At 42.8% G+C, this 22,921-nt stretch overlaps 1 protein-coding gene across 1 annotated transcript in view; it reads right to left on the bottom strand.

Moving 5' to 3' along the window:
• The window catches only part of CHRDL1 (chordin like 1), a 110,941-nt gene extending 91,201 nt beyond the window's left edge, over positions 1-19,740 (bottom strand). The window contains exons 1-2 of the mRNA XM_021686558.2: positions 19,639-19,740; positions 15,888-16,039 (exon numbers count right to left, since the gene is read on the bottom strand). Coding sequence (XP_021542233.1) covers positions 15,888-15,984 — 97 coding nt within the window. The 5' untranslated portion in view covers positions 15,985-16,039; positions 19,639-19,740. The remainder of the gene's footprint in view (positions 1-15,887; positions 16,040-19,638) is intronic.
• Between the last annotated feature and the right edge of the window lie 3,181 nt (positions 19,741-22,921).

The following is a 22,921-nucleotide window of genomic DNA, read 5'->3' as shown; positions in this document are numbered from 1 at the left end:
TTTGCTTACTTTGGATTTGATTTGCTCCTATTTTTCTAGTTTCTTTTTTTTAAGATGTTTTGTTTATTTATTTGACATAGAGAGAGCACAAGCTGGGGGAGCAGTGAGGGAGAGGGAGAAGCAGGCTTTCTGCTGAGCAGGGAGCCCGATGCAGGGCTCCATCCCAGGACCCTGGGATCATGACCTGAGCCAAAGGCAGACGCCTAACCTACTGAGCCACCCAGGCACCCCTAGTTTTCTAGTTTCTTAAGGTGAAACTCAGATTGTTGACAGTAGATCTTTCTTCTTCTAATATCTTAATTCTATGCTATAAATTTCCCCTAAGCACTGCTTTTGCTGCATCCTGTGAATTTTGATAAGTTCTATCTTTATTTTCATATAATTCAAAATATTTTAAAATTTCTCTTGAGATTTCTTTGACTCATATGCTATTTTTAAAAGATTTTATTTATTTATTTATTTATTTATTTATTTGCAAGAGAGAGAGAGAGAGAGAGTATGCACGCAGAGATGAGCAGAGGGGGAGGGAGAGGGAGAGAGAATCTGAAGCAGACTGCACTGAGCGCAGAGCCTGACACGGGGCTCAATCCCATGACCAGGAAATTGTGACCTGAATGGAACCCAAGAGTCAGAAGCTCAACTGACTGAGCCAACCAGGCACCCCAACCCATGTGCTATTTTAAACTGTATTATTTAATCTCTAAATATTTGGGGATTTTACAGCTATCTTTCTGTTATTGAGTTCTAGTTTCATTCTGAGTGTGGTCTGAGAGGATACGCTGTATAGTGTCTATTATTTTTAATTTCGTAAGGTGTGTTTTATGACCTATGAATGTGGTCTATCTTGGTGGATGATTCACGTGAGCTTGAGAAGAATGTGTATTCTGCTGTTGTTGGATGAAATATTCTATAGAAGTCAATGAGATCTGGTTGATTGATGGTGTTGTTCAGTTTAATTATATCCTTACTGATTTTCTGTCTTCTGGATCTGTTAATTATTATAGAGAGGTGTAAAAGTCTCCAACTATAATAGTGGATTTGTCTGTTTCTCCTTGCAGCTCTAATAGTTTTTGCCTCACATACTTTGATGTGAGGTGCATACACATAATTTTCCTTGCTCTGAAAGTCTTCTTTGTCTGAAATTAATATAGCTACTCCCAGTTACTTTTGATTAGTGTCAGCATCCTACATCTTTCTCCATCCCTTTACTTTTAATCTATATGGACCTTTATATTTAAAGTGGGTTTCTTGCAGACAACATATAGTTGGGTCTTTTTTTTTTTTTTTTACCTACTACACTACACTAGTCTCTTTTAATTGGTGTGTATAGACCACATTTTTTTATTTTTTTAAGATTTTTATTTATTGCTTTGAGAAAGAGAAAGAGAGAGAGGGAGTGTATGAGCAGGCGGAGGGGCAAAGGGAGAGGGAGAAGCAGACTCCTGCTGAGCAGGGGGCCCAACATGGGGCTCGATCCCAGGACCCCAAGATCATGAACTGACTGAGCTACACAGGCACCCCCACATTTCTTTTAAAGATTTATTTATTTACTTGAGAGGGGGGAGGGACCGAGGGAGAGGGAGAGCAAGAATCACAAGAAGACTCCCCATTGAGTGTGGAGCCCAGCATGGTGCTTGATCTCACAACCCTGAGAACAAGAGTTGGACACTCAACCAACTGAGCCACTCAGGCACCCCTCTGTTACAGTGTTTCTGACTTCTCACATTTCCATTTGATTCTTTCTTAAGAGTTTCCATCTCCCTGTTTACATTCCCCACATAATTTGCATATTATCCCCTTTCCCTATTAGAGTCCTAAGCATACTACTCATTGTTATTACAAATTCCTAGTCTGATAATTCCAAAATATTTTCTATAAACTGAATCTGGTTCTGATGCTTGATTTGTGTCTTCAGACTGTGTTTTTTTGCCTTTCAGCCTGCCTTTTACTTTTTTGTTGAAAATTGGACATGATGCATTGGATAAAAGTCCATTGGATAAAAGAAACTAAGGTAAATAAGCCTTTAGCACAAGGTTTTATGTTACCTTATCTAGGAATTAGGCTACTTGTACTCATTGTTGTAGCTATGATGTCAGAACTAAAATTTGCTCTAATGTCCTTGTTTATTTCCTTCCTGTTTTTTTGGGCTTCCCTAGATACTCTTTCTTAAATAGTATCTGAGGTGTGCAGTTTTTTCAGCTGTAATCTCCTGTTATTACACAAGGGCCCTATCGATGTGGTGGTAAATTGTGGCAGGGGTTGGAGGGAGAAGCATTCTATAATCATATGATTAGTTCTCAGTCTTTTAGTGAGTCTTTGCCTCTGAGCTGTGACCTTCAAACATGCTAATTATGTTTGCCCTCCTCCACCAGTGTAGACAGGAAGGCTAGTGGAGATGGGTATTTCCTTTCTCCTCAGTTGGTTAGACTCCAATAAAATGCAAATCAGGTAAGTTCTGGTAAAATCATTTCCCTTGAGGGCAGGCCTTAATTAAGGAGAACAAAGAGCTTTGGGCTTATTTCAGAATGGTTACTTTTTCCCCTCCTGTGCCGGGAGCAGGAAGGAATTTTTTCCCCAGTCTTCATCCTGAGAACCTCATGAGACTCCTGGAGGTAAAACTCGCAAAACAAAAAAGGTTTTTCTCTCAAGCCAATACATACTCCTTCTCCAGCAATATCCTTGCTCCTACCAGGACCCAGAAGTGGTGATTGTATTCACCAGGCTTTCCAGATTTCAGAGTAAAGAACATAGGGCAGGGGAGCCTGGGTGGCTCAGTCGTTAAGCATCTGCCTTCGGCTCAGGTCATGATCCCGTGGTCCTGGGATCGAGCCCCGCATCGGGCTTCCTGCTCTGCGGGAAGCCTGCTTCTCCCTCTCCCGCTCCCCCTGCGTGTGTTCCCTCTCTCGCTGTGTCTCTCTCTCTGTCAAATAAATAAATAAAATCTTTAAAAAAAAAAAAAAAGAACATAGGGCAGTTTGCCCTGTGACCTCAATTTTCTAATTGATTTAAGAGTTGTTCCTTCAGCTTTTTCTGTGTGACAATGGGAGTGACAACTTCTAAGCTCTTTACATGTCAGACCAGAAACCAGAAGCTCTTTCCAGTTTTTTTCTACACATTTTCTATGCATTGTATAAAGGTTTTATCACAAACATGTAACAGCATATAGTACATATATTTTTTAAACTACATTCTAAAATTAACATATCATGAATATTTTTGTGCCATTAAATATGCCCTTATACTTCATGCTTAGTGGTGTGATTCTACACCAACACAGTGGAACCATAATTTATTAACGAATCCCCTATTTGGGGGGTATCAGGTTTTTTTCATTTCCTTTTTTTAAAACAAATTTTTTAAAATAAATATCCTAGTGTATAAAGTTTTATATGCAACATTGGCTATTTTCTTTATATAAGTTCTTTTAAGTAGATTGATTAGTCAAAGGTTTTGAATGCATTCAAATTCTTGAACTGTACTGTCAAACAGCCTTCCTGAAAAGTTATACTAATTTACCTTTCCATCTGCAGTAGGTGAGAATGCCCAACACTGGATAATTTAATTGTGTAAAACTTTGCCAATTTGGACACTTGGGATGCTTCCATAATTTGGCTATTGTAAATAATTCTGAAATTAACATATGGGTGCATGTATCCTTTCGATTTAGTGTTTTTGTATGCTTTGGGTAAATACCCAGTAGTGTGATTACTGGACCGTAGGGTAGTTCTATTTTTATCTCTTTGAGGAACCTCCATATTGTTTTCCACAGTGGCTGCACCAGTTTGCATTCCCACCAACAACATGTGAGGGTTCCTTTCTCTCCACATCCTTGCCAACACTTGTTTCTTATGTTCTTGTTTTTTGCCATTCTGACAGGTATGAGGTGCCACTGTAGTTTTGGTCTGCATTTCTCTGTTGATGAATAATGTTGAGCATCGTTTCGTGTGTCTGTTGGCCATCTGGATGTCTTCTCTGGAGAAATGTCTGTTCATGTCTTCTGCCCACTTTTTAATTAGATTGTTTTTTGGGTGTTGAGTTATACCAGTTCTTTATATATACTAAGCCTTTATCAGATATGTCATTTGCAAATGTCTTCCCCCATTCAGTAGGTTTTCTTTAGTTTTGCTGATTGTTTCCTTCACTGTACAGATTTTTATCTGGGTATAGGTCCAAGAGTTTGTGATACACACACACACACACACACACACACACACAATTCAGCCATAACAAAGAATGAAATTTTGCCATTTGCAACAACATGGATAGAGCTACAGAGTATAATGCTAAGCAAAACAAGTCAGTCAGAGAAAGACAAATACAATGTGATTTCACTCATATGTGAAATTTAAGAAACAAAACAAATGAGCAAAGGGGAAAAAAAGAGAGAGAGAGTCAAACCAAGAAACAGATTCTTACTATAGAGAAGAAACTGATGGTCACCAGAAGGGAGGTGTGTGGGGGGATGGGTGAAATGGGTGAAGGGGATTAAAGAGTACACTTATGAAGAGCACCGAGTAATGTATAGAATTGGTGAATCACTTATTACACTCCTGAAACTAATATAATACTATACGTTAACTATACTGGAATTATAATTTAAAATTTAATAAAAAATAAGATAAAATTTGGTAGTAGAAAACAGAACTAGTATTTTTCTTTATCAGGAAGGTTGAATATATATTCAATTTTAATAAGTATTTATATTTCCCCTCTTGTTATATTACTATTTTTGTTAACATTGTTATATATATATATATTTTAAAAGATTTTATTTATTTATTTGAGAGAGAGAGACACAGCAAGAGAGGGAACACAAGCAAGGGGAGTGGGAGAGGGAGAAGCAGGCCTCCCGCGGAGCAGGGAGCCCAACACGGGGCTCGATCCCAGGACCCTGGGACATGACCCAAGCTGAAGGCAGACACCTAACGACTGAGCCACCCAGGAGCCCCTGTTCACATTGTTATATTAATCTACATTTCTGAGCTCAGAGTAGGTGTTCAAAATCATGTGTTAACTGAAAGAACTCAGAAAATCAACATTACTTTTTAAGCAGAACTTGTGTGCTTTTCAACCAAGTCTTAGAAATAAAATTTTCTTGGTATAGACACAAATTAAGACTCCTGATCCACAATATTCTAGAATGGAGTAGGAAATATTTTAAATATTCTAACAATCCCAGTATCTTTGATGAGAAATGTACTGAATTTCCCAAAACAAACATCTAAATGAGGCACCTTTTGCTACTTTCCACATGTGAGTGAGAGGCGAGTGACCATTTCTCTACAGTAAATTTATAATATCACTCTCAAATACCTAGGTGATTTGCATTTCACATATATGACTTATCTAGACACTTCAGAAAGTATCTGGGTATATACTTAGAAGCAAATCCGCAAAGGGGGCTATTCAAGTGACATTATTAGACTAGCATAAATAATTTAAATAATTCTACTCATATAAGTTTGCAGCCACTAAGACATAAATGTGGCTAAGCTAGAAGTTTGTTGATTTAAATCCACATTGCAAAGTAAGATGGAAGTTTGTGTATTATGCATTTGATCCTGAATTACTGTACTTGCTTGAATTAGCTCCCTCGGAGATTGACATTAAATCTACCTACTCAAAATATGAAATTGGATGAGCGTTCACTATCAGCTACGCCGTCTGCATGGTCGGGTGATGTACCCCTTACTAGATGAAAAAAAAATGTGATAAATCCAAGATTAAGACCCCTGAAAGACTAAGGAGCCACTAAAATAAGACAAGTTATCAAAGTGTGGGTTTCAAGTGGCTTTACATATTTTTTAAAACTCGCATCCAAATTATTAACAGGTTTTAACTTGCAAGAAAGTCTGTTTCCAAAGAAACAGTATATACTTATGCCACAAGGAGAGTATCCTTTATATATTGCTATTAAGCAAGTTGCCATCTCATTTCTGAAATATCTTTAAGGTGGGTGATTTCACAGGCACTATTATTAAATGGATCTTTTCAATATATCTGAGCACCCCATATTCATGAAATCCATAGATCTACCCAAAATGACTCGTTTCACTCAATAGATTCCATTTGCCCCAAAGTCAGTCTCTAAAGAGTGTTGTTAGACAACGTATGAAAATTAAACGATCTGAATTTTCCTGCTCTAAATGTGGCTCAAAGTCCAAGAGGTAACTGGTAAGCGTAAAAAGCAGCCAGGGAACCAGGCCCTACACAACAGAGTCAGATGAGAATGGTCATAGCATTCTCAGTAATAACAAAAAGAGCAATTAGTATTTGTTGAGCACTTTCCTATAAGCCAGGCTCGGTTCTAAGGGTTTCACATACACGAATTCACTAAATGTCCACGACAGCCCCACAAGGTAGGTTCCACTATTAGTCCCATTTTCAGATAAGGAATTTGAGGCAGTGGGAGATTTGGTAACGTACCCAAGCTGACATGACTGGTCAGGGTATGGAGCTGGGATTCAAACCTAAGTAGTCTGACTTCAGACCCAAGGGCTGTAACCACTAGAGGATTCTAGCTTTTCCAGCTACATAATTGTAAGGTACAGGTCACCCACTTTGAGAAATTGGAAAATAAAAGGCTTCCACACATTCTTGCCTAACATCTTCTCAAGTTACCCTTCCACAAGACCGCTGAAGCAGCTTTGATTACCTTTTAAAGAATCAGGTGTTGTCCACAGTAAAGTCAAGTCATGACCAAGTAGACTGTATAAAATGGTACATCTGGCAGGCTTTATTATGCATTTTGTGGATCTATCACTGTGATAAAGGCACAAAGTATAAAATATTACCCACTCTTGCTTTGCTTTTTAGAGTCCACATACAAGTGAAATCACATGGTATTTGTCTTTCTCTGTCTGACTTATTTCACTTAGCATAATACCCTCTAGCTCCATCCATGTTGCTGCAAATGGCAAGATCTCATTCTTTTTGATGGATGAGTAATATTCCGCTGTGTGTGTGTGGCGTGCACGCGTGCATGTGTGTATCCCACATCTTCTTTATCCATTCATCTACACTTGGGTTGCTTCCATATCTTGGCTATTGTAAATAATGCTGCAATAAACTTAGGGGTGCATGTATCTTTTTGAGTTAGTGTTATCATTTTCTTTGGGTAGATACCCAGTAGTGGAATTACTGGATCATAGGGTAATTCTATTTTTAAATTTTTGAGGAACCTCTATAATTTTTTCCACACTGGTTGTCGAATCAATATGTTGTACACCAGAAACAAATAAAACATTGTATGTTAATTTTCCTTCAATAATTTTTTTTAAATGGGGACGCCTGGGTGGCTCAGTCGGTTAAGCGTCTGCCTTCAGCTCAGGTCATGATCCCAGAGTCCTGGGATCGAGTCCCACATCAGGCTCCTTGCTCAGCGGGAAGCCTGCATCTCCCTCTGCTTGCCTCTTTCCCTCTCACTCTCTGTCTCTCTGACAAATAAATAAGTAAAATCTCTAAAAAAATAATTTTTAAAATGTGTTTACAAGGCAAAAAAAAATAGTACCTATGCTGTCAAAGGGTTTGAAATCTAGTTGGGAAGATAGATTAGCTGAGCCGGAAGTTCTCTCGAAACCTAATAATACTCACATGGCCTTTCTTCCATATTATGGTACCAGCGGCTGGCAAACTATGCTTCTTGATGAAAATCTTACTCAAACACTAACTTCTGATAGAAACGTGGTCCTAACTGCAAACATAATAGTGTTTCATCATCTCAGCAATATAGGATTTGGCCAATTATGCTGCAGATAGAAATCCACAAACTCTTGGAAGGAGCAAACTTAGGAAATGGAGGCAGACAGGGAGTGGAACTGTGATGCCACAGGAGTTACTAAACAAAGCTTCTGCAATTACCGACTCTGATTTTTTTTTTTCAAACACATAACGAAAGTAAACACTATAATCCTTAAGACATGTTTTACCACGAGTGTCTAGGATTGAGCGGTTGGCACAATTGCCGCGGATTTCTCGATGAGTACGCTGAACAATGATCAATTTTAAGAAGCTGTGGTAAAGTCAATTTCAGCACATGCTTAGAAGTCTGAACTTTTACAGAGTTTCTGGCATTAACCCAGGGGAGAATTTAATGAGTTGCACAGCATAATCGACCACACCTAAAGTCCCAGTATATCATCTTGGACAAGAAGCACATGTGAGCTGATTTTATTAAAACAACGATGACTCGCCAACTTCTAGAAGATACAGGCAAGGAAAAGTAACCTTATCACTTGCCAGTAGCTGACAGATACCAGCTGGGGAATGCATGACTTACCACTAACTAATGGTATCTGCGAGCAGAACTTGGTCCCAAAGGAACTGCAACTAACATTTGAGATGGAGCTTCAACCTGCATTGCCATAGCTAATTTTCAAATGGTGCGGCTGGCCCTAATTAGAAGTGGCGATCCCTGCTACTTTAGGGGCCCCTGTTAACAGAAATAATGACGGTTAAAAGCAAACAGAGATGCGTCACTATGCCAACAATGTTTTGCCTGATTGTTACTGTCTAGTACCCAGGACTAGGTCAAAAGGTCAATAACTTCATCGCCAGTCTAAAAGCAAGAAAACATTCTTAGGAACTGTTTTTGATAAGAGCTATTACTGTAGACACATCATCATGCAAGTATTACAATAATATTTACTTTATTATAACACATACAGTCAGTGAAAAGAGCGATGAATCTTTGCTGTTCATTATATAGTGGACAAATCAAGTACACAAGTTCCTTTTTAATTATTTTTAAAAGGCTATTATAGACTATAATAAGGCAGAAAAAATGAAAGCATAAATACTTCTGTCGGTTATCAAACTTGAAGCGGAGCGGAGGAAGGGCAAGACAAGATATCATAGTTACAGAAGAAAAAGGCTCCTATTTCTCTGGCAATTGGGTTCCTGGGATCGAAGTCCCGCTCAGATTTCCTCAGGGCTTCAAGACTTCATTTCCAGGTTATGGAAGCCAGGAAGAAGTCAAATTCTCCATCCTGTATATCCAGCTTATTCCTGTGTATCTGGAGTTGATTTACCTTATTCCTACTTAGATCATTTGCCTCAAATTAAATCAAATTCATATATATTGAGCAGCTTCTACCCATCATGACCCTCCCAATGTCTGCGCCTTGTGGCTGTGTCAATTTTCTACTAGCAGGTGGGCAAACTCAATGAGAAGAAAAGAGTCCATATTTCAAAGAGGTTTGACAATGAGCAAGGCCATACCATTAGCTCAGATAAGAACTGGAGATTTTCCATGAAATCTCAATTTATTGCGCTCTTCCAGCCCCCCACTAGCATGGATAACTGGGAGTTGGCAGTATTCTCCTCAGTCCTTACCATGAGGCCACGTGGAGATCCTTTCACAGAAAGGCTGCTTGGCTGGTGAAACCTGACCTGAATATTTTTCTGGCTAAGATCATCTCTTACATGTCATCTGGCACAGGACTTTGGGTAAAAATCAAAGCTCTTGTTTGAACAAACAAGTTGTTCTTCCTATCAGCACCTTGGCGGCGCAAGTCTCTGCTAAAGGAGGTTTGCTTTCCATTTGGTCAAGAGTTCAAGATGTGCTCTTGAACTTTTTTTTACAGCAGGATCAACTTTGCATGCCCTGCAACAGATATCAAAAAAAATCCAGCTTTCGCTTCAAACAACATGGGATCTATCACCATTGCAGGGGCATTTTCGAGAATCAATTGTGAATTGACATAATAAGCCAAATTGGTTATAAGGCAGGGCTTCATTTTTAAAATATTAAATATTAAAATATTAAAATAATGTATATGTATGATAACACGTATGTATAGCTGAGCATGGAAAAAAAGACTAGTGAGCATGAGCGGGGGGAGGGGCAGAGGGAGAGGGAGAAGCAGGCTCCCGGCTTAGCAGGGAGCCTGATGCGGGGCTCGATCCCAGGACCCTGGGATCGTGACCCGAGCCGAAGGCAGATGCTTAGCCAATGGAGCCACCCAGGTGCCCCTGTTTTCATTATGTTTTTCTGGGTCCTCTGAATGTTTAACAATGAGCATCTATTTTATTTTTTTATTATTCTTTGGAGGTGACTTAGCTTTTTATTTTAGCATCTATTTTAAAATCAGAAAAAAAAGTCATGTTAATATAAAGCTTGCTTGGGTGTCTGATAACTGACAATCTAGTCTACGTCTAGATCATCTGAACTTAAAAGGATCTGGACCACACTGCCTTCACACTTACGGGAAGACTTTTATTGAGTCATAATTTACTACTTGCCCTCTTCCTTTACAGAGTCAATAAAGAAAGCCCATTCTTCTTTCATCTCTGAAACCAAGGTTACAGATGGTATCCTGTACTTCCCAAATGTGCCTTATTCAAACATCCCATGATCAATACTGCCTGAATGGGTGGGAGGTAGGAATAATCTCCGTAGATGAAACTGTAATTTTCTCTTGCCAGCCACCCCAAACTCCCTCTTTTTATCTTTTCGGAAGTGCAAGCCAAATTTAGAGTGTGAAAGCTATAGCGCGCCAAACCAGGTGTTAAGAACATCTACGCTTCCCACTTCCTTCAGAGGTGCTCTATTTTATTTCATCTTTAAAAATGTTAGCTTGCAGCTATTCTTTCATATGTAACCTGTATCTAATCCTTTTTAGAAGCAGGCAGGCTATAAATCTTAAAGGAATAAATGCTTTTTGCAATGACCTTGGGACAGTGATAAAAGTCCAGGTGTCCTCCGAGTACCCAAAGCCAGAGCCTTGTTTTCCCTCGTCCCACCCTCCTCGGTGCCTACTCCGGTGTCCTTTACTTTGCCATCCAGAAAGCAAGAATTTTCAGCTTATAAGTAGAGAATCCTTCGTTCAGAGAGCATGAATGACTCAACCAATACCACACAGCAAGCAACAGAACTGACCAGAAACCAGGTCTCCTGACTTAAAGCACAGTCCTCTTTCCATCAGACTCTGAGGACATTCCAATCCTACTGAGAAGTCAGGGAAATCTAAGAAGCATGGACATAGAGGCACATATTTTTAACCTTCCTCACAAATTTCCTTTGGCTTAGCTTCTTCAGGTTCCTGAATAATGTTCGTGTTAATCCCTTTTAACTCCCCAATAGTATACCGCCTCTCTTAGGAATTCTGGTTACAAAGTTCTTTATTCATTCACACTTGGATCACCCCTTATGTGGTAAGTGGCTGCCATGAGCAAAGGAATGGGCTTCTATTCAAGAGTATGAACTGGCTTTCCCCAGAGAATTGCTAGAAGCAAACTGGGGTCATGAACAGAACACTGAATTTGAAGATCTGGGGTTTGGATCTAAGCTGACTCCAGAGCCTCCACACCCAACCCCACTGGCACCCCCCACATAAAAAATAAGAATGTACTTTGGGGGGGTGCCTGAGTGGCTCAGTGGGTTAAGTGTCTGCCTTCAGCTCAGGTCATGATCTCAGGGTCCTGGGATCGAGTCCTGCACTCAGCGGGAAGTCTGTTTCTCCCTCTGCCTCTGCCCCTCTCCCCACTCATAGGTGCTCTCTCTCTCAGATAAATAAAATCTTAAAATAAAGAAGAATGTACTTTGCAAAGCATTAAGGTATCCAAAGTTAAGGTGTTCTCCCTTTTGTCAACTTCCACCTATAAGAGCCTCTAAGAGAAGAGATCTACTCTTTTGCTTGCTTCTTTCTGCCGTCCAGCAATCACATCAAATGTCCAAGTGAGAACCTAGAAGAGGAAAACTCAAGCCTCTCTGGTTGGTTTTCACAATAGAGAAGCTCAGGGTAGGCTCCATAACAGGCTCATTTTCAGCCAGATATGAACGTTGGAAGCTTTTCTCCTGAAGAGAAAAAATGAGTGAGATTCTAGTCCCTTAGAAGATCCAGCTAACTCACCTTGTACAGGAGGCACGGACTCCATGAAATACATGGACAATCCCTCTCCTCAGAACTTCTGCCAGACCTGGCCCAGGCTGGTCCTTTGGAAATACATAACCGAATATTCCCCACATCTCACTCCTTCCACCTCACTTTCATGGATCGTTCATTACCCACATTAGAACTGCCAAAAGAGGCAAACTCTTCAGTTCGCCTGTCCCATATTTGCATGAATTATCATGCGCTGAATGTTACGCTCCTTTGAACTTCAAAAGAGCTTCCCAGCCTCTTTGACTACAACTTTAACAACAGAGCATAATGGAGTTACAGAAAGACTCCTCCCCCCCCCCCCCCCCCCAACTATGGACTTCAAACCTTGCTGATTCTGGACAGTAACAGACTTTTCTATAAGCCACACACGGCTCCATCATCCATTGCAATGAGCCATCAGGATTCCCTGGGTTCCAGAACCCGTCTTGTCCCCTGGGAGAGCAATATAACTATGGCTAATTAGCTACTAGCGAGTGGCAGCATCCAGCCCTCCCTTTCCTTGTGAAAACAGCTTTTTGCAAATATGGCCTTTTCTCCAGAACTCTTCCGATTCTACACCAATTGAGTGAGCATCTTTGACCAAATGGCATGCCCCCTCCTTCCACCCTGACACCCAAGACAGGAGAGCAAATAGGCTACAGAGAGTCTGCACTGACATAGGAGCTTATACTGAAACCAACCCATGAAGGGTCAAAACCCTTGGCTTCCTTGTGTAAAATGGCATCAGGCAGCAAGGAGAGATGGGAGGGTTTATTATCTTTACACTTAACACGTTACCCGGAGTTTTCCCAGATTTTTATCCCTGTTTTAAAAGTCATACTTGCCAATTGTGGAAACTCCAGAATAAACAGAGGCACAGAGATGAGCAAAAAGAAGTCATGAGCCTACCACCCACAGATTAAAAAAAAAATTAGCTCCCCACTGCACACCACACACGACTATAAATTTTGGATGGAACAGAGAACTATGGGTAAAACCCGACATGATGGAAGCAGAAGAAAACATAATAGAGCGAGTGGTAAGGACCTCCTTAGGAAGAAGAAGAAATTCAGAAGGCATAAAAGAAATAAATAACAGATCTGATGACACCAACATTTAAAACCTCTCTATGGACAAATCCAACTTAAAGTTTAAAGGAACTGGCAGATGGGGAAAATAATATTTTAAACACAAAAGGTTACTAACAAGGTTCGAAATAACAAAATGTTAATAAGTAAGTTTTTACTGACCACCAAGACAAGCAACCTAACTGCAAAATGGGCCAGTCACTGAAGAAACACAATTGGCTTGAAAACGAATGACAAAGATATGCCAGTAATAGGAAAATATCACAGCAAAACTGAAATATGATTTCCACTATTAAATGGGCCCCAAGATACAAAGATTAATTATATTTTTGGTGAAGGAGTTAGAGAAGGACACTCATACATAGACAGTGGAAGTAGAAATGAACACAACTCATTCTGAAGGATAATTTGACAGTGCTTACCAAGGTGAAAAGTGAACATCCACACTGACCAAACGATTCCTCACAAATACTTGCCTAAGTGTCCGAAGGTGTTCATCAATGCCTTAGTTGTAAGAGCAAAAACTGGAAGCAACCTCAATATATACAACTAGCGACTGGTTAACTAAACCATGGCACGCTTGTATGACCGGGAAACTACACAGGCATGAGAAAGAATACGGTACCGCTATATGGCAAGGCTCTGACATGGAAGGATGTCCCAGACACATATCTGAATAAAAGTTACAGAAAAATACATATTATACCCCATCTTCTTAAAAGAAAAAAACCTTACAAACATGTACCTGTGTTTTTATGACACAGAGGGAAGAGTTTGGAAGAACACATAGCAAACTGTTAGTAATGGCTTCCCCTGGGAAGGGGGTTGGTAGCTGAGGGACACACATTCTTATAAAGCCCAGATACTTTCAGATTGTTTTGTATGATGACTATTATTAATTTTAAAATTTAAGAAGTTTAAAAAGGAGGTAAGCATTTCGCAGGGCTCTCAGATTTGTAATATGCAATGTTTTTAACGGTAGCATGATAGTACATTACACAGATCATTTATGTAACCATTCCCCAGTGGACTGACATTTCCACTGCTTCTGACTTCTCACTTTTAGAGCTACAGTACAAATCTCCGTGCATGCATTGTGTGTGTGTGTGTGTGTGTGTGTGTGTATCAAGGCAATGTACGGAGGGCATATGCTCTGAGATTTCCCCTTTAGTGGAGATAACTTAGCACATGTCCTCGAGACAGTTAGCTTGGGCGTGGCCACACAGGATGATCCTGAGCGGCTCATTCAGGGGATGACCATGCCCTTAGCCTCATCATCTGACTGTAAAGCTGAAACACGAGAAGAGAACTGGGGCCCTAAGCCATCTACTATGTAATCATTTTGACACCAACCGAGTATCAAAAGGGCTTGGGACAAATTCATAGGCAGCAGAACCCATTAGAAAGTGATAGTGTGGGGCCTGTAAATATTTTTGAAGTCCGATTTTTCTTTGGTTTGTCAAGTAAGCTCAAGGTTACATGGACAGTATTCCTCAAGTCTTCGTACATATGGAAGACTTCCCAGAGGAGATGGTCTTCCAAGAGTTGCAAGCTTCCCCTATGACGCCATCAGTAACAGGTCATAAGAGAGCAAGGATCTTAGGCCCAGCTGGGTTGTAAGAGGAGCTGAAGATGAATGGACAACTTTTCTATCACAGCCACTTTAAGGAGAGCTTTCTGACAGGACAGAAACTGATGCAGAGTTTCCTAGCTGATCCCTGGGCCCTGCCAAACTTCCTCTCATGTCCCCATCACACTAGATAACACCACAGGTCACTCACGCTCAGAAGCCTAATCAAAAGCACCCCTTCTCCCGGGAAGAAGACAGGGAAGACTATGAAAAGCGTAGTGGGACAGAAATACACGTCATGGTGGAATGGATTTGGCACCGTTCTCCCTGTCAGCAAGCCTCATGCCGGCTATAGTCAACTTGCACTGATAAAGGAGATAAATGTTTCAGTGATGGGCTTCACATGCTGCTGCAGCCCCTACCAGGAAGATTTTCACAGTTCCTTCTCATGAATAAGTTCAGTGGAGCAGAGAATGCCCCTCTTGGCTCAGCTCCATTTTGTGCTTCTTTTGATGCAGCCAAAGAAGGGAACCAAAGCAGTGGTTTTTCCTTCCAATTTAGAGCAAGCGTCCACCCCAGAGAAGGCTGCAAGTGGCCCCAAGAAGGTGAGGCTCGGACATTCAGCAGAAAGCCCCTAACAAGAGCAGCGATGTCAACGGTTACGCATAAATCTCCCAAACGTGGCAGCCAGGAGGGTTAATTATACCCCCTTCCTGCCACTCGGCTTTCTCCAATGTGTTAGCCCATCACACGGATCGCTGACTTTCTAGAAATATTCCCTGGCTTTGCGGGGACGTTCTTTCAATAAACGGCATCCGATTTGCTCACGGTCCCTGGAATCTCAATTTCCTCAAAGGATTTTTCATCTGAATCCAGTTCATGTGAAGGTTTTTTCTTTCTTCGTTTTGCGGCATAAGGGAATAGGCAGAGCCTGCCTTACTTTTTCTTTTTCGTTTTCTTTTTTTCTTTTCTGTGTTATTCTTTTACATAAACTGAAAACCTTTGCTGAAGAGTCTGAAATTTGGGAAAAAATCCAGCTCATCTGTCAGATATTTCTAGAGTTACGTAAAATGGAATGAGATTTGTACAGCTTAGAACAGGAAAAGGAAAATAGGCTAATGTGTCATGTGTTCTAGGAGATGAAAACATTATATGATAATCAGAAAAACAGCCCCAAATTTAGTTGGCCCGATTCAGAGCACTCATTCTTTTATCAACTCATGCATAAACCAGTAACATTCACTTTCTTCTCTTAGAATAATGGTATGGCCACATTTGGGCTAAATCACAATCCCTACAGATTATAACCACATTTTCAAAGAAATTACAATAAAGTATCTTGTTTGTTAAACTCAAGACACTTACGTTTTACTTGTTCTGTTTTGCTTCCTTCTAGGAAAAGAAAGAACAGCAACAAGGAGAAGATACATTTCATGCCTCCCATTTTCCACTTTTTTCTCATCTTCACCACTGCAAAAGGCCGCTCAAACCTTTCAGGGCCCAGTGTATTCAAGCTGCTGGGAAGAAAGCAGGAAAAAAGACTTAGGTCGTCTGAAACTGATGGGAGATCACCGATGCTTAGGCTTTTAACTTGTGGGGGGGGGGGAATTAACTAGAGGATTTACGTAAGCGTAAGCACTGTTTTCCTGTGTAAGAAAGAGCACTTGCCTCTCCTGTCTTGCAAAGATTAAGGGGGGAAATTCAAGCAGATGAACATGCATTCCTATCCAATGCTAAGGCTAAAATCCTTACAGGCAAGTCATAGGAAAATAAAAATAAATTTTGAAATCATCCTTTCTAACAGAATTAGAGTTGATTTCCCAAGAGATTTTCTTTGGGAGAAAAGGGAAATGGGTTTGCAAAACGGCTCCTCTGGCAACCAAGATAAAAATAATAGGCATGGGACCCAAACAATTTCTGAAATGCAAGTTAACTCATCTTAGCTTCTGCTAAGACTACTGCTATTTATTAATCCTTCAGGGATGAGGTGTAAATTGGTCAATGTTTCTCCTGTGTCTTCTATGAGATCTATGAAGATGTGCAGTTGGGTTACTTATGTTGGAAAAGATGGATATAATTAGCAAATGGATACAAGTAAACACCTTAATGGTTCAGACATATTGCTCTCATGTGAAGTCCACTGCAAAATGGAAACTTCTAGTGGGCCATTTTTAAGGGACATTAGGCCAATTTAAATAGATAATGTGTTCACACTGCACCACCATGCAGAAGACCATCAAAGCAACTATAATTCTTAAAAGTATGAGACTTGCATTTCTAGTCTAAGGGGTAGAAATCTTAAACCTTTTGAGCCTTAAAACACAGAAAGCTTGCTCAGGTCCAGCCACGGATCATTTCCATAGATTTTAGAGTCCATAAAACCCTTCCAATGGATGATTTGAAAGTATGTACATGTCCGAGAAACACCACATTTCAATCCGGGGTTAACCCCAATGGGAATTAAGCGCATTGATCTTTTCTGAGGGGCCAACCTAAATACTGAGTATAAAGAGCTGGCAGAAAAGCAAGATGATCATTTCGGAGAACTGAACTATCTTTGGGCCGCGATGGGGATGCCACAGCTCCTACTTGAAATGCTATGAACTTATCCGGATAAATTGAAAGCCACTGTTTGGTCCCCTCTGTGAGCTTGTGGTCCAGCTTCAATCACTCAGCACGTCTCTGTCCTCTGAGAGCTACCAGGTCCCCCTTGAAGCAAATCATTTCCATGAATGGTTTAACACAGCTGCCCACCCCAGCGAGGTTCTTTCTGAGTCTACTTTAATAAGCTTATCCCCCAAGCCTTCGAATGAGAAAGATTTTCTAACCACTGAAATCCAATTTATCACAATCACAGATGGATCTCAGGGGGTATTTCTGAAACCACAGTTTTCGGGTCTCCCCATGCAAGAACCAACAGGGTTGTTTTTCTTGTACAATGGTTGGGCGATTCGGTGAACAGTAGCATTGCTTCATAACTCAAGCTGGCAAGAAAACGGCTCTCAGAATTTTTTCTGCTTTTCTTGGGTCCCAACTAATGCTATGAGCAAATAGAAAAGTTGGTGACGAGAGAGCAATTAATCTCTTTTGGCGTTCCTGTCATCTGTGTGGCCTCCCAGGCTGTGATGGAGAACATCAGAAAATGAATCGCTTTATAAATATTCACTTTTGATTTACAAGATCTGAAGTCCTGTCTTTGTATTCTGTGCAGAAATATAAACTGAGAAGAATTCCCTCCCCAGGACTCTTCCCGGTTCACTGTCGCCTGATCCCTTTAATTTTTTCTTGTGGGGGAGGGAGGTGGTTTCAAGACATTTGTTGGGACTGCAGCAATAAACCTAAGTGAGCATTGCTCAGCAAACATGCCGACTCTTATACTTGCAAAGAGCCAAACTGTCCTTAATTTTTCAAATTATACTTTGACCCAGTTAACTGGAGTTATTTCTGCATTAACTCTCTGCTTCACTCGGGCTGTTGTGCCATTGAACTTGCACTGACTCTCCTACAGGTTACTAAGAAATGTAGCCACAGACCTGTTTGGGGGGGATCCAGGCTCCCCACCCCCAAGAAAGCAAGTAAGAACACAAAATCCTGCAACTAACCCTGGGGAGGGGGGCGGTTTACAAGAGAACAAGAAGGGTCGCCTGGGTGGCTCAGTCATTAAGCGTCTGCCTTCGGCTCAGGTCATGATCCCAGGGTCCTGGGATCGAGCCCCGCAGGCATCGGGCTCCCTGCTCCGCGGGAAGCCTGTTTCTCCCTCTCCCGCTCCCCCTGCTTGTGTTCCCTCTCTCGCTGTGTCTCTCTCTCTCTCTGTCAAAAAAATAAATAAAATCTTTAAAAAAAAAAAAAAAAAAAAAAGAGAACAAGAAACATGTCAGAACCTACAGAAGTGTATCCATTCAGGTGCCTCCATGAAACAAGCATTCACAGTTCATTTGCATCAAGCAAAGGGACCGAAGGCTCCTTGCCCGGCCGGAACCACAAGGCAATCTGGGCCATCAAGTGTCAGAAGTCCAGACCTTCTCAGAAGAGGTCTCCTGGGTAGAAGAGAACCAGAGAGACTTTCCCAAAGGCAGGCTAAGGGATGAGCACGTCAGCCAGTTCTTCACGGCCCACAGTGTCTCTTTAATCCTCCCGAGAGGCTTGACTGACCTTGTATACTCACATTCACTGTCTTCTGTGGGACAGCACCCCCCCGGGGGGAGGGTAGTGCTTCTCTTTGGGACAAACAACAAGAAGACACTGGAGTCTCAGTGACCGCGTCCATCCGCTGAGATCCTCTCCCCACTCCACCACCCAACAAGAAAAGCTCAGTTCACAGGTGGGAGGCAGTTCTAGCCCAGGGTGTCCCTTGGCCGAGGCAATGCCTTCACTGCTGCTTATGACTGAGAAACAATGCCTTGCGTTTGGCTTGCAAAACACCTTGCTAGCCATCATTTCATTCTATTCCCCACAACAACTCCACCTTCAAAATGGGCCCCCTGCAGCCCGGAGAACTCAACCCAGCCCATTCTCATAGAGTTAGTGGCAGGGCCGGCGGGGAGGGTCTGGAAGGCAGGCTTTCCAGGCCCTAAGCTCTGGCAGTGCTCCGTTGCTTCCTGAGCCTAGCGTCTCAGGCTCTGACCCCAGTGGTCTGGGCCGGAAAATGAGACAGATGTCCAGGGGCTAGAGGAGCCTCTCGCCCCCGTCCACCCTGTTTCATTAACTTTAGCCCATATTAATCTCCCGCTGGTCCAGGGCACTTCAGCAAGCGAGGAAAAAAAGGCTCTCGGGACACAGGCAGTAACGAAGGGGACTGCAGAAGCCGTTAGGTGGCTGGCCAAGTGGCCTTCCCCAGGCGCCAGAGCCTGGAGATAAGCAGGCCAAGCGGGGGGTGGCAAGTGGTGAGTTCGAATCCAAGGTCCCTAACCTGCCCGGGGTCCTGCGCCTGGGAGCCCACCTCCAGCCGGGGCCGCTGGCGGCTGGACCCGAGAGCAAGTTGGGGTGGCAGGTCAGGGGAGTTCGGGGCGCCCCGGGGGACCGTGCAGGGGCGGCTCGGGCCAACAGAAGACACCCCACCTGTGCAAAGGCTGGAAAGGAAGGCAGAGGGAGCGGGCATCGGGCACTGCTCACTGACCTGGCCACTGGCCTGCTCCGTCTTCCACGCGTGCACGCGCTCCGAGCTCCCCGGGGCGCTCCTCCGAGGTCTGGGGCGCGCAGGTTGTGGCGAGAGCTAGAGTGCGCGCGAAGGGGGAGGGGGGACTCCAAAGTGGGTGGGAGGAAAAACATCACCGCCCTCACACCACGAGGGAGCAGCGGCTCGCTCGGCTCCCGGGGGCAGAGCCAAGGCGCGGGCGCGGCGGCCCGGGGCCACCTGCCCGCCCGCCGCCCGCTCCCCACTTGGCCCGAGAGGCCCGCCGCCCGGCGCAGGCGGGAAGTCCGCGGGCGCGCAGCCGCCGCAAGCCCGCAGCCGGGTCTCCGCCCCGGCACAGCGCCCTTACTCCTGCTCCGCGGGCCCGAAAGTTAAGAAATCGGGAGAAAGTGTGAGGCTCAGCCGGCGACTTTCCCATCACGCAGCGCCCCCACTGCACCCCCCCTCCTCTGGCTAAGCCAGCGTTGGGGTCTTAAAGGGACCGCACCTCTCCTCCGGCCCCTCCTCCCTCTCTGCGCTGGAATGCACCTAGGAGCTCCCCACCACTCGCGCGGGCCCTGGAGACCCCGGCTACCCTCCGACCTCGCTGTCTGGAAGCCCGCAACCCCTGTCCTCCGGCACAGGGCCCCTCTGGGTGCACCTGGTCCGGCCCTGCGCCAGTGCGCCGGACGCTGGAGGAACTGGCCTCGCAAATTACGCCCCAGCAAGCTGCTTATCATTTCGGGGCGTTTCCCAATCCACACCGCGGCTGGAAAAGTGGCAAAGTGTCGGTGTCCTTAAAGGCAGGGTGGAGACGGGTGTCTGTGTGGAGGGAGAGGGGACGATGTAGAAATCTGCTTTCTCCCACAAAGAGGGCCCCCGCGCCTCATGCAAAGGGCCTTTACTAACTGTTCGGGGTCTTGAAGAAAATTTGGAGTGGCCCACCACAGCCACCACTGTTCTAGCAGTCCCTGGGATTCTGAGTTGGGCCAAGAACCCAGCCTTGAAATCACAATAGCCCTGCGGATGGCTTGGTGAGCCTGAGACAGACTAGTGCAAAGTTGTGTTTATTTGATGAGCAGTAGTTACAAAGAATTCTCAGAATCCTCTAAGGGCCCCAAAGTGCTGCCTTGACAGACAGTACCCATTTTATATTTTAAGCCCCTAACTTTGGAGGAGAGCTACAGGGCTTTTTTTTCTTTTTTTAACATGGAACTGGATCATATTGTTATTTCTAACATCTATATATCTTCATGGCTTATGGATTACTTTCGTATACATCATCATTACTTTTTTAACCCCTCACCACCAACTATGAACTATCTGTGGCCTCAAGTGTTAAGAGTCAGTCGGTAGGGATCTTCTGGACCATGGAGCTCAACATCTTCATGTCACAGAAGAGGAAATGGATGGGGTGGAGGGAGGTGATGTATCCAAGGTCATGCAGCTAGTAAATGACAGATTTGAGATTATGTGTCAGGTTTCCTGACTTTCAACCCACTACTCTCTGATTGTTACCTCCAGCCTAGAGATGAGGAAATGGATGCTCAGGGAAATTGTAGCTTGCCCCTAAATCACATATCAGGAACACAGAACAAAGGAAAAGTAAAACAAGAATAACTGTCTCTGGAAATTACCTCCTTTTTCTTTCTTCAGAAGTGTTAATATCCAACTAGCCCCTGCATTGCTGGAGATGTTTATTTCACTGTTAAGGAAGGAAAGGGGGCCCTTCTAAAGTGTTGCCTTCAGGGTCCAAAATGTCTAGCTCCATCCCGCTGTTTGGGTAGCCATACATTGCCACATGCATTCAATTTGTGCTGTAGTATATTAGTTTGAACTTGCTGATTTGTTGCCTTATAACTGTTCTCATGCCATTTAATGTGCTGATGTTTTGTCTCACAAGACTGTGAGTTCTTCAAGGCAAGGACTGGTTGTTCAATTTCCTCTGTATCTGCCTTCCCCAGCCCCCATCATCACTGCCAACATGCCTAGAGAGTATGTATTCAGGAAAATGGGTTTCAGGAACAACAGCCTGGGACAAACATGGATCCTAGCATTGAAAATGAGTAGACTCACTGAAATTTACCACTCATGTATTTGGCTACTACCACTCGCTCCCCCTGCCTGATTTAACATTCTGATTACCGCATAATAAACCATCCCAAAACCTAGTGGCTTAAAAGCTTAAAACAATTAAAAAAAAAAAAGCTTAAAACAATTTACTGTGATCAAATGGTTCTTTTGAACTGGGCAGTTTTTGCTCAGGATCTCTTTTACACTTGGCAACTAATAAGGGAGCTGTAGGGATTTTCTGAAAGGTTCTTCATTCATGTAAATGATGGTGGTCCTTGTATTAGTTGGTCTTGATTTCTGAATTGGGATCTCTAATTTGGGTGAGCCCAAACCTCCACTTCCTACCAGGCCTTATTTAAACTAAACTGAGGATTATTTCCATGCCTTATTTTTCCCTATTAAATGGGGATTAGAGCACAGATCATGTCATACTCCCTTCTTAAAACTTTTTTATTTGGAGATAATTGTAGATTTACAATTGTAAGAAATAATTTGGAGGGATTCCCAAATACCCTTCACCCCCCGATGGTAACATGACTCATAGCTGTAGTATAATATCGATACAATCCATCCACCTTCTTCCAATTTTACCAGTTTTACATGCACCCATTTGCCAGCGTGTATAGTTCTATGAAATTTTATCACGTGTTGGTTCATGTGGCCACTGCCACAGTCAAAATACTGAACAATGCCAGCACCACAAAGATTCCCAGTGTTCCTCTTTTATAGTCCCACCTAGCTTCTCTCCCCGTCTTCCTACTCCCTGGCAACCCCTAAGCTGTTCTCCATCTCTGTATTCTTGTCATTTAGGAGTATTACATGGAATCATGCGGTATGTAACCTTCTGAGACTGGCTTCTTTTTAATTCATCATAATTCTCTGGAGACCCATCCAAGTTGTGTCATATGTTAATAATTCATTCCTTTTTTATGGCTAATTAATATTCCGTGGTACGGACATACCATAGCCTGTTCAACCATTCATCGACTGCGAGGCATCTGGGTTCATTCCAGATTGGGGCAGTTACAAATCAAGCTGCTGTGCACATAGGTCTCCAGATTTTGCATGAACATAACTTTTCATTTCCCAGGAATAAAGGCCCAACAGTGCCGTTCTTGGGTTGTATGGTGAGTGCATGTTTAGTTTTGTTAAGGACTGTCAAATGCTTTTCAAAGTGGCCGTACTATTGATATTCCCACCAGCAATGCATGAGAAA

The sequence above is a fragment of the Neomonachus schauinslandi genome, chromosome X, assembly GCF_002201575.2.
Source record: "Neomonachus schauinslandi chromosome X, ASM220157v2, whole genome shotgun sequence".
Lineage (NCBI taxonomy): Eukaryota > Metazoa > Chordata > Mammalia > Carnivora > Phocidae > Neomonachus > Neomonachus schauinslandi.
This window is presented reverse-complemented; position numbering and strand designations above follow the sequence as displayed.